Source organism: Salmo salar, chromosome ssa09, assembly GCF_905237065.1.
Source record: "Salmo salar chromosome ssa09, Ssal_v3.1, whole genome shotgun sequence".
Taxonomy (NCBI): domain Eukaryota; kingdom Metazoa; phylum Chordata; class Actinopteri; order Salmoniformes; family Salmonidae; genus Salmo; species Salmo salar.
In genome coordinates this window covers 92,327,866-92,340,095 of record NC_059450.1, presented here as the reverse complement: position 1 = coordinate 92,340,095, position 12,230 = coordinate 92,327,866, and the positions used below count along the sequence as shown (strand labels likewise).

At 42.1% G+C, this 12,230-nt stretch overlaps 1 protein-coding gene and 1 long non-coding RNA gene across 5 annotated transcripts; both read right to left on the bottom strand.

Annotated features, from left to right (window-relative positions):
• Nucleotides 1–3,042: 3,042 nt before the first annotated feature.
• Nucleotides 3,043–5,621, bottom strand: LOC106612237 (uncharacterized). Its single transcript, XR_001330259.2, has 2 exons — nt 4,930–5,621; nt 3,043–4,700 (listed from the first exon to the last, which is right to left on the bottom strand). It is a non-coding gene; the product is annotated as an uncharacterized lncRNA (long non-coding RNA).
• A 600-nt stretch (nt 5,622–6,221) lies between these two features.
• Nucleotides 6,222–12,201, bottom strand: b4galt7 (xylosylprotein beta 1,4-galactosyltransferase, polypeptide 7 (galactosyltransferase I)). Of its 4 annotated transcripts, none has more exons than XM_014213222.2 (6): nt 11,403–12,201; nt 10,165–10,497; nt 9,691–9,916; nt 8,540–8,671; nt 8,205–8,309; nt 6,222–8,062 (listed from the first exon to the last, which is right to left on the bottom strand). In XM_014213222.2, exons 1-6 carry the CDS (start codon nt 11,453–11,455, stop codon nt 7,904–7,906), a joined length of 1,008 nt encoding a protein of 335 aa, XP_014068697.1. In that variant the 5' UTR covers nt 11,456–12,201; the 3' UTR covers nt 6,222–7,903. The 4 variants fall into 4 exon arrangements, with proteins under 4 accessions (XP_014068697.1, XP_014068698.1, XP_014068699.1 ...); XM_014213223.2 differs by having other exon boundaries at nt 6,222–8,059; XM_014213224.2 differs by having other exon boundaries at nt 8,540–8,623.
• Between the last annotated feature and the right edge of the window lie 29 nt (nt 12,202–12,230).

Below are 12,230 nucleotides of genomic sequence, written 5' to 3'. Positions count from 1 at the left end.
AATTGATTGGACATGATTTGGAAAGGTACACACGCCTGTCTATATAAGGTCCCACGGTTGACAGTGCATGTCAGAGCAAAAACCAAGCCATGAGGTCGAAGGAATTGTCCGTAGAGCTCTGAGACAGGATTGTGTCGAGGCACAGATCTGGGGAAGGGTACCAACACATTTCTGCAGCATTGAAAGTCCCCAAGAACACAGTGACCTCCATCATTCTTAAATGGAAGAAGTTTGGAACCACCAAGACTCTTCCTAGAGCTGGCCGCCCGGCCAAACTGAGCAATAGGGGGAGAAGGGCCTTGGTCAGGGAGGTGACCAAGAACCTGATGGTCACTCTGAAAGAGCTCTAGAGTTCCTCTGTGGAGATGGACAACCATCTTTGCAGCACTCCACCAATCAGGCCTTTATGTTAGAGGGGCCAGACAGAAGCCACTCCTCAGTAAAAGGCCCATGACAGCCCGCTTGGAGTTTTCCAAAAGGCTCCTAAAGGACTCTCGGACCATGAGAAACAAGATTCTCTGGTCTGATGAAACCAAGATTGAACTCTTTGGCCTGAATGCCAAGTGTCGCGTCTGGAGGAAACCTGGCACCATCCCTACGGTGAAGCTTGGTGGTGGCAGCATCATGCTGTGGGGATTTTTTTCAGTGGCAGGGACTGGGAGACTAGTCAGGATCGAGGGAAAGATGAATGAAGCAAAGTACAGAGAGATCCTTGATGAAAACCTGCTCCAGAGTGCTCAGGACCTCAGACTGGGGCGAAGAATCACCTTCCAACGGGACAACAACTGTAAGCACACAGCCAAGACAACACAGGAGTGGCTTCGGGACAATTTTCTGAATGTCCTTGAGTGGCCCAGCCAGAACCCGGACCTGAACCCGATCGAACATCTCTGGAGAGACCTGAAAATAGCTGTGCATCGATGCTCCCCATCCAACCTGACAGAGCTTGAGAGGATCTGCAGAGAAGAATGGGAGAAACTCCCCAAATACAGGTGTTTTGCTTTGTCATTATCGGGTATTGTGTGTAGATTGATGGTGGAGGGAACAATTTAACACATTTTAGAATAAGGATGTAATGTAACAAAATGTGGAAAAAGTCAAGGGGTCTGAATACTTTGTGAATGCACTGTACATAGGTCTGCAAAATGAACGTCCTTTACAGAATAGACCTATAGGTCTGCAAAATGTAACTCATTTTGAGAATAGGTCAACTAAAGAGGTCTTTTTTTTACTAAGGTCAAAGGTCTGGGAAATATTGCTTCTTTATGTTATGTCCAGGGTGCCTTCCCTCCCTCTTTTGGTAGTTACCATCTTAGATGTTGTTGAAGAGGGTGGGGGTGGGGGGGTACCAGTAGATCAGAGACTCAACCAGTCCCAGGAACCCAGGACAGGTGTCAGTCCTTTCAGGGGAGAAATAATCAGGGACGAACCACAAAAGCCCCCCTGCTTCCATCTTTCATGATCTGCTCCTGTGGAAGCTGATGTGAACCACCAAAGGCCAAAGAGCCCAGTGAGACCCAAAGGAGTTGTCTCCACCCCTCTTGTCCCCTATACCAATCCTATACCGCCCAGTCCCCCTGTATAGAATGAATAGGTTTAACTGGCAGATCTAGCCCCGGAGCCATTGATTCAGGCAGCCATTAACAACTATTAATTTTGCCTCTGGCAATTAATGATAGATTTTGCTGGTCTGAAAAGAGGGATTAAGCAGTTGGAGTTTTTGTAGGAACGCAGGGGTGTAAAGCCGAGTTAAAATGTGACTATTGTCCCCCTACATGGTCTGCCTTGAATCAGCTAACTGGAGTTAAGTCCCTTTTACAAGGAATGAGGTTACTCTATTCAGAAAGGAACAGAAATAGGATGTGTTATAGGAAATGCCATTTACGTTATTCTATATAGTAAACTATAAAGGACAGAACTCTGCTGAATGGAACATTCATCGACACATCAGGTCATTACAGATTACATTTATAGTTTCAGTACATCGAATGAGGAATGGAAACAGTCCCCTTAAATATGCATCTTCGTTTATGATATTAATTCAGTATTTTATTCATAACTTTATTAATTCAAATACTTACAGTATAGCCTTAGTTAAGTACAACTGTCAATGGTAAAGTTGACATAGTTTTGTCATATCATCTGCTGGCTTAATCATTTATTTTAATTTACATTTAATTTGGTGGTAAATTAATGATGTCAAGTGAATTAATTGGTTATTTGGGGGAGCTCTATTGATGTGGTCAATGCCCGCTAGTGGATGTTGATGGCGCCCTCTAGTGGTTTTTAAGATAATATTGATGTTACGTTCAAACCATATCTGGGAAAGAATTGATGACATATCTGTTTTAATAAAAAGATACAAGGCCTTCTATTTTTCATAATTACCTATTTGCAAAAATGTGTTTTAATTCAATTTAATAATGTGATTTTTAAAATGTACCCCGAATTACTATAACTTTATTATAGTTAATTATATAATATTTATTAATTTCACGTGTATTATTTTTGTAATATCTACATAATGAAATCTTTCATCTACTACCTAATTGCAATTTAACCTTGAAGCATATTTAGGCTCAAATTGGGGACGTTTTGCGCGCCTATAATTGCTGTCTCTCTCTCTCCGGGCGGTCTGATTTATTTACTCTCCCGCACAAACATTTCCTGTCTCTGTCAGCTCGAGTCCATAAAGGTCAATTAGGGAGAAGAATGTCCGTGTTGGGTCTGACTTTAAGCTTTTACCTCCACACACCTGGCTTCTAGGAACATAATACCTGGTTAAGTGAGGGCCAGTATGCCTGGAGCGACTTCTTTACTCATGGAAAACGAATTAACAGTCTGCAGTGGCCCATAATGCATTAGTCGCTCAGTTTGGGGCTATACCTGCAGTCTTGTGTCCATCACACTATTGTCATCCGAGTATATTAGAATTAGTCAATTTAGATTATATATTTATGTATAGCTATTTGCAGTTTGTTCTTTAATAAATCCACACTTTCTGTTTTGGACACAGCACTATATGAAAATTATTGTACAACATTTCTCATCTATAGACCAAAGATTTATTAGAAAAAATTAAAGCGAATTGCAAATCAAGTAGCTAAAAAATATCAGTTAAAACAAAAATATAGAGACAGTAATCAGTAGAACAGAAAAAACAGCAGTATAGAAGTACGAGTCTAGGTCTATATCCTGGGTTCAGTATAGAAGGCTAGGCCTATATCCTGGGTTCAGTATAGAAGGCTAGGTCTATATCCTGGGTTCAGTATAGAAGGCTAGGCCTATATCCTGGGTTCAGAGTAGGAGGCTAGGTCTATATCCTGGGTTCAGTATAGAAGGCTGGGTCTATGTCCTGGGTTCAGAGTAGGAGGCTAGGTTTATATCCTGGGTTCAGTATAGAAGGCTAGGCCTATATCCTGGGTTCAGAGTAGAAGGCTAGGTCTATATCCTGGGTTCAGTATAGAAGGCTAGGCCTATATCCTGGGTTCAGAGTAGGAGGCTAGGCCTATATCCTGGGTTCAGAGTAGGAGGCTAGGTCTATATCCTGGGTTCAGTACAGGAGGCTAGGCCTATATCCTGGGTTCAGAGAAGGAGGCTAGGTCTATATCCTGGGTTCAGAGTAGGAGGCTAGGTCTATATCCTGGGTTCAGAGTAGAAAGCTAGGCCTATATCCTGGGTTCAGAGTAGAAGGCTAGGTCTATATCCTGGGTTCAGAGTAGGAGGCTAGGTCTATATCCTGGGTTCAGAGTAGAAGGCTAGGTCTATATCCTGGGTTCAGAGTAGGAGGCTAGGTCTATATCCTGGGTTCAGAGTAGAAGGCTAGGTCTATATCCTGGGTTCAGAGTAGGAGGCTAGGTCTATATCCTGGGTTCAGTATAGAAGGCTAGGCCTATATCCTGGGTTCAGAGTAGAAGGCTAGGTCTATATCCTGGGTTCAGAGTAGGAGGCTAGGTCTATATCCTGGGTTCAGAGTAGAAGGCTAGGCCTATATCCTGGGTTCAGAGTAGAAGGCTAGGTCTATATCCTGGGTTCAGAGTAGGAGGCTAGGTCTATATCCTGGGTTCAGAGTAGGAGGCTAGGTCTATATCCTGGGTTCAGAGTAGAAGGCTAGGTCTATATCCTGGGTTCAGAGTAGAAGGCTAGGTCTGGATGAGAAAAACTAAATCACATAAGAGATGTTGTGAAAGAGGAATATAAAATGCATTACAAAAATGGCATGGCTAAATCTCTTCAATGAATCATAGCCTAGTTGATAGCCGATTGACGATCTGAAGCACCAGGCCACACAGTGGTAAAATATAGACACGTTTCTCTTTGACAATAATTCAAGAATCATCGTGAATGTGTGTGATGGCCTCAAGGCATTTAGTAATATAACTTTAAATCAAAAATACACCCATGACTCGTCATTGTCCACGGAAATCAACTCATCCTCCTCCTTGCTCGATGTTTCGCCGTGCACGTGGCTCTCCCGTACACCGGCAATGTCCCCGTGGGCCTTCCTCCACCACGTTCTCCTGTTCTGGAACCAGACTTTGACCTGTGTCTGGGTCAGTCTCAGCGGTGAGGCCAGAAGCATCTTCTCCGTCTCGGTCATTTACCGCTGCTTACTGAACACCTCTTCTAGTTTGGTCAGCTGCGGGTTCTCCTGCCAGATCTCCGCACGGAGGTTCCCGTGGATAGACTGCCCGGTTGCCCTGCAGAGAGAAAACAAACACTAATTTCCAAACAATATTCTTCCTTACACATTATCCAATATGGGCTGCATTATCACAATGACACCTATTCCATTTTCCATTTGTAATTAAGAGGAGTCAGATCATCAGTTTTACAAGACAATGCAATGCGAGACGTATAATGTAGGCTAATATCCCTTGGGCCAAAACAATCAAAGTCGGAAACATTGAGGACATAAATTGATCTTACCGTTATACAGACCTTGATTATAACCACTTAAATGCTGGTAGTGAACTGGGGGAAGTGAATTTGTGTCTCCAAGATGCGACCAAGTCAGCATCGCCGGATGGTGCCTTGCGCCTCCGCCTGGTTGCTGGCTGTTCAATGGCTTGTTGTGCGGCTGCTTCCCGGGAAGGACGCACGGAAAGGATAAATTCAACACTGAAGGAGAACGCTTTATTTGTCTTTGTCGTTAATAGAACCTTGTTTGGCAACCATGAGGAGATGTCCGTTGCTCCACCATAAAAAGGAAAATATGATGGTAAGGAGAAAGAAGATGTCCCGTTGAGGGAACTCGCGCTCAGGCTTCCTCTCGTCACGGTGTGGCTCAATGTGGCTCCTTCTCCAGGCGGGAGGCGAGGACTTTATACCCCGCCTCAACAGATAGATCATAGGGCCTGAAAGTTGTTGTCCCATCGAGTCAGAAACTACTTTGAAGAGATTAGTGTAAAACTGTCGTGATGGGGCGGTATTCTGGTCGACCGTGATCCGATAGATCAATTATGACCTGACAAAAACTTCAGACAGGGGCTTTACATGCGGGGCTGAAGTGACAAATCCCCACAAAGGTAATCATTAAGTGTTTTTATGTGTTGCTGCCATGCTATGTTGTTGTCTTAGGTCTTTCTTTACGTAATGTTGTGGTGTCTCTCTTGTCCTGATGTGTGTTTTGTCCTATAATTACTATTTTTTAATCCCAGGCCCCGTCCCCACAGGAGGCCTTTTGGTAGGCCGTCATTGTAAATCAGAATTTGTTCTTAACTGACTTGCCTAGTTAAATAAAGGTAAAATAAAAAATAAATAAATAGTCATGAAGCAGAAATAGGCATAGCTTCTGCTGTCTTGAGCAGACTTTAACCAGTTATGCCCGATTTTATAAATGTATGTCTTATGCTAAATTACAGACACAGTATATTGTAGACTTCTTGGTAGTGGTACAAGTATCTGTTTTTGCATTTCTAGTGGATTCAAAATCGGGCTTGTATATAACCAGTGAGACAATGCAGAGTTGACTTCAAAAATGTGTGTGAAAGTCCTCTGTTTCCAGGATCAGTCAGATTAAAGTCACCTGGAATGACAGGCCAGTTACATTAATTTACACTCTCAAATAAAAGTACCATCAGTTAACTATCCATAATATGCATTTCAAGAGTAGATATCAACTGCAACAAGTGCTGTAGCATTTTTCAATTATAGTGAGGGATGTCAACATAACAAAGCTCAGGTACAACGGTCTTCTGTCAGACAGAACTTCAAACAGATCAAATAGATGTTAAGTATTGAAAATACAATACAGATGTGTTAATCATATTATGTACAATGAAGACCTTTATAAATGAGAAAAAAGACAATGCATGCTTTTCCCATGTTTTTGAGTCATAACTTCATATACATACTGAATATTGTACAAATACATTTACGGTACCATTGACTTGTCGAGTCATTCAAAAATACATTACAGCAGTATGGTATATGGTCAAACTGTTGTAAACAGACCTTAATTTACCCCGAAGTACCTTCATAATGTCTAGTCGGTCTCCGATAACCTTCTAAAGCACGGCTGTAAACCTTAAGTGTTTCACCATCACCAACAAACTCAAAACAGCACCCTGACATTCAATTCACTACCAGTTGAACACATGATGGGTTACAATGGATACCGGATGAGAATACAGCGCTACGGATCATGGAAATGGCATGCCAATCCGGTGCATTACAATGTCAGAAAGAAATCCCTTTCATAGTAAACTAACTCTGATGATAATATATTAAGCCAGACAGTATAGCAGACTTCAGGACAGAGGAAGGATTCCTGAAAAGTGCAAATGGTCCATCGGGATCAAACCCAGCAGCAAACCATCCCTACATCCCACTGCTGGCTGGCCTCTGAAGCTAAGCAGTGTTGGTCCAGCCCAGATGCTGCTGGAATTGGTGTTGGAGGTCCAGTAGAAGGTACTCTTTCCTCTGGTCTAAAAAAATATCACAATGCCCCAGGGCAGTGATTGGGGACATTGCCCTGTGTAGGGTGCCTTCTTTCAGATGGGATCTTAAACGGGTGTCCTGACTCTCTGTGGTCACTAAATATCCCATGGCACTTATCGTAAGAGTAGGGGTGTTAACACTGGTGTCCTGACTAAATTCCCAATCTGTCCCTCATACCATCACTGTCACCTAATCACCCCCAGCTTACTATTGGCTCATTCATCCCCCCTCCTCTCTCCTGTAACTATTCCCCAGGTCATTGCTGTAAATGAGAATGTGTTCTCAGTCAACTTACCCGGTAAAATAAGGGTAAATATAAATAAATAAACAAACAAACAAACCAGATACAAAGGCTATTGCTTATTATTTCAGTACACCTTTCCTTTCATGTATCGTAAATATTGGCAAAGTGTCTGTAGTTCAAAGCCCCTGAAGTTAGGCCTGCATGAGATCCAGTCCCTCACAGATCCAGTCCCTCACAGATCCAGTCACTCACAGATCCAGTCACTCACAGATCCAATCCCTCACAGATCCAATCACTCACAGTTCTGAATGAAAGTTAGACATACAGTTCTAAAGGATGACATCATATAGCTAGTTCAATATAAATACATTCCATCTCTCCAATGAGGGAAGGCGTTGCTGGGGTCAAAGGCCAAAGCCTCTTCTCTGGGTCGGCCAGAAGATGGCACCCATGTCTTCTGATGCGGTTGTTTGAGAAAAAAATTAAATAACAATCTACATTTTATATTTTATCCATGTCTTCCAGACACATCAAGTAGGGGAAACATCACCCCTCTGTAGCACCAGGGTCATATTCATTAGGGCACACAAAAAAACAAGTGTTTCTCATTGGAGAAGCTCAGGTAGTCCCTCCCTGTTTTAGTCGGTTTTATTCCGTTTGGTGGATAATAAACATAACCCAAATGAGAGGCAGCATGGGTCTATCATTGGGGTCCTCTTAGTTCAGCAGACACCAGGGAGTCTTGTCCGTGTCACACTCCAGTTTGATGTTGAGGACAGTGACAGGGGCTCCACTAATAGTCAGCTCCTGTCTCGACTCCACCTTGTACTGCAAGTTAGTCAGCCCGCCCTCAGGGTCAACCTTGAATTGTTCCTTCCAAAAACGAGGAGAGAAAACCATAATATCAGTAGTGTGATTGGAAATCCAACCAAAGAGATCAATCCAGTATCTGTCTATCTCAGAATGCAACACAAAACAATACAACACGTTAGTACGTGTTCAGTGAATGCATCTCTACCTGTTTCTGTGCAGCCACTCTCTTCTGGTCTCTCTTCCTCCAGGCAGGGTCATGGATGTGACGAAAGGTTTTATACCCTGTTTTTATCTCACTGGGCCTGAAGAGCTGACAAACAGAAAATGACAGATTTATTATATTATTCATAGTATTTAGAGACGTGGCGACAGCTTTTGTTTTGCTGGTCTACACGCAAACGTGCTCTTGAGTTTTCCTAATATGTAGGTAGATGTGTCAGATACTGATGCTTATCAGCTTGTCATTCTTTTGGAGTAATTTAAGGGATTAGCCAGCTATCTCTGTCTCTTTGTGACACGTAAAGGACAGTCCTGGTTTACCTGTAATCCAGCAGTTCTTAGTCTCCTATAGAATTCATCGTCTTCTCTCCCCCATCCCCAGAAACGGTTGGACATGCCGTTGCACTTCAGGAACACAGAACATGACACAGCTAAAAACAGCACACCAGCACCCTGTACAATCGTACAATTATTATTATCTTTCCTGATGCCTAGTCACTTTACCTTGCCTTCATGTACATATCTACCTCAAATACCTTATTATTATCTATCCTGATGCCTAGTCACTTTACCCTGCCTTCATATACATATCTACCTCAAATACCTTATTATCTATCCTGATGCCTAGTCACTTTACCCTGCCTTCATGTACATATACATCTACCTCAAATACCTTGTAGCTCTGCACATTGATCTGGTACTGGTACTTCCTGTATATAGCTCCACATTGATCTGGTACGGGTACTTCCTGTATATAGCTCCACATTGATCTGGTACTGGTACTTCTTGTATATAACTCCACATTGATCTGGTACTGGTACTTCCTGTATATAGCTCCACATTGATCTGGTACTGGTACTTCCTGTATATAGCTCCACATTGATCTGGTACCGGTACTTCCTGTATATAGCTCCACATTGATCTGGTACCGGTACTTCCTGTATATAACTCCACATTGATCTGGTACCGGTACTTCCTGTATATAACTCCACATTGATCTGGTACTGGTACTTCCTGTATATAACTCCACATTGATCTGGTACTTCCTGTATATAACTCCACATTGAGCTGGTACTGGTACTTCCTGTATATAACTCCACATTGATCTGGTACTTCCTGTATATAACTACACATTGATCTGGTACTGGTACTTCCAGTATATAACTCCACATTGATCTAGTACTTCCTGTATATAGCTCCATTCTTGTGTATTGTATTTTATTTCTCATGTGTTACTATTTTAAACTCTGCATTGTTGGGAGGGGCTTGTAAGCAAGCTTTTCACTGTAAAGTCTACACCAGTTGTATTTGGTGCATGTGATGAATAAAATGTGATTAGAATATGTGTAAATAATGAATTGAATGTACTGAAGCTCTGAAGTGCTATCTATTATTATTGATAATGAATGATTATCTTAACAATAGGCAAACCTACCATGTGATAATGACTGAATAACAATAGGCTAACCTACCATGTGATAATGTTGTTTGGTGAGCAGCAGGATTCCTCCCACGTATGTCTTGTAGTGATACAGGGGGTGCAGCTCTGGTGAGGCCACGTGGAAAGGGCCCTCCTCTGGGAAACCATAGTCCAGAGCTTCATTCAGAGGTAACAAGTCCACATCATGCATGGCGATGTAATCAGTGTCGTTACCACTCTCCGTGTAACCAACATTAATAAGAGAGGCTCTGTTGAACCTGTGGTGAGATATGGGTGGAACTCATTATTTACTGCCAGGAGGAGTCAATATTTCATTGGTAAGGTGCAAATCAACGAGGCACACATCCAGACTATAGTTCCCCTGTGCCAATCAGAATTCATCAACAACCACTGGACTAAAATAGAATAGAACAGAATATATTGTGGCCTTCAGATTAGACAATAACAGCACTTCTGTTGTAGGTCTAATGACTAACAAGGCAACATAACGTCTTCCATCACTTACCGATAGTGATCCATCTGGTTAATTACGAAGATCTTATGCAGTATTTTCTTGTTGTTCAAGAAGGTGTGCATGAAGGGGACAAACACCAACAGCTCCTCAAACCTCTCCCTGAAAGGTATCAGGAGGGCCAGCTTGTGAGGACCCCAGGAAGGGTCGTCCGCAGCGGATGCCTGTCTCTCCAGCGGACAAGGCTGATGGGGGATGCGTCCGTCATCCACTGCAACCCGGCTCATGTCTCCTGTACAGCTGAGTTGGAGCCATAGGAGGGAGACCAGTACCAGCACCATACACAGACCAAATAGTTTGTAGACTGTGCATTTCCCAGACCAGAATCTGAAAGTAGAAGTAATAGCCAGTCTCATTTAGCAATGTAGTGCAGTCAATCAGTGGTATGTTACACACCTGAACCACAAACTGACCAAGTGAGAGGTTTAGTAGCATTAACTCAGCTAGGCATAAGTATTGTACACTACACACTTGCACAACCAAACCCATACACACTGTATGCAATGGCTACGTCTAGATGGTAAGGAATGGCTGGTTTAAAATACTATCACGCAATTTTACCAGATATCAAACTAAAAATCCATCCACCAACATTATTTCACACAACAAAATCTGAGCGCAACACTTCTATTGTCGTCAACTACTCACTGATTACTCTCTTCTATTGTAGTCAACTACTCACTGATTACTCTCTTCTATTGTAGTTCAACTACTCACTGATTACCCTCTTCTATTGTAGTCAACTACTCACTGATTACCCTCTTCTATTGTAGTCAACTACTCACTGATTACTCTCTTCTATTGTAGTCAACTACTCACTGATTACTCTCTTCTATTGTAGTTCAACTACTCACTGATTACTCTCTTCTATTGTAGTCAACTACTCACTGATTACTCTCTTCTATTGTAGTTCAACTACTCACTGATTACTCTCTTCTATTGTAGTCAACTACTCACTGATTACTCTCTTCTATTGTAGTCAACTACTCACTGATTACTCTCTTCTATTGTCGTCAACTACTCACTGATTACTCTCTTATTCTATTGTAATAGCCAGAGATTTAGGCTTTAGTGTACCTACAGTAACGTTAGTAGTGTATTGGTATGATTCACATAGGCCTAGCTAGTAGATAAAAAGTAAACATTTACTAGCTTGCTAATGTCGGTTCACTCATCTAGACCAATCCTAGGATAGGATCATTGCGAACATCAGGGCTACCATTATGTTTTACCTTCTGTCTTCTTTGAAATAGAGGACTGGTTTCCTTCTTGATGAATACATCATTTTCGAGGTTGCAAATGACAACAGCTTCAAGATTTCACAGAAAAATCCCAGTTATGCTATTCCCCAGATTTTACAGTAGCTCCTCATGAAACAGAGAATGTCGTCTTGATTCTACAACCGAACTTGGCCATTATTCCTGGCTCTCTCCTTTTTCAGTCGGATTATTTTGATGTCCAACTGATGTTCTTGTCATATTCTTCCTCGAAATATCACATTACGTCTTTGGTTACTGAACGTGAAATGCCGTGCCAATGTTCTTATTACATTGGCAAAGCTTTGGCTTGACGCTGGCTAATAACAGAGCAACATTGCTGCTCACTGCTAGCTACCTAGCATGGGGTGTAATCATTAGTCCAAACAGTTGCAGAACGTTTAGCAACTAAAACGAGAGTTTCTATTGGACAAATTAAGGTTGGTCCCGCCTCGTTTCATTCTGTTTAAGAAACGTTTTGCAACAGAATAACGAAGCCACGTAATGACGAAGCCCCGGGTGTACACGTTGCAACATAGCAGAGCAAGGAAATGTTGTTCCTATCCATGTCCTACTGCACAATGAGACCAAAGATTGTTCTGTTGTGAGACACGTGGATTTCAAAGGAGAAAAAATAAGTCTAGCAACAAACTATACAAATATAATTCGTTTCAATAATTAACTGTGTTTCACACACTACCATACGAAAGTTATATTGAAATAATTCGCTAAAGAGCTTCTACTCAAGAAAATATCAACACCTGAATTTATAAGGTCCGCCTACGATATTGCTCCGGGGTAAAC

What these genes read in the sequence shown, in the direction of transcription:
- b4galt7 (XM_014213222.2), bottom strand. Translation starts at nt 11,455, where the DNA reads ATGATGTATTCATCAAGAAGGAAACCAGTCCTCTATTTCAAAGAAGAC. An exon ending in TATTTCAAAGAAGACAGAAG is followed by an intron (nt 10,498 to 11,402) that starts GTAAAACATAAT and finishes TTCTACTTTCAG; the next exon opens with ATTCTGGTCTGGGAAATGCA. An exon ending in AACCAGATGGATCACTATCG is followed by an intron (nt 9,917 to 10,164) that starts GTAAGTGATGGA and finishes ATCTCACCACAG; the next exon opens with GTTCAACAGAGCCTCTCTTA.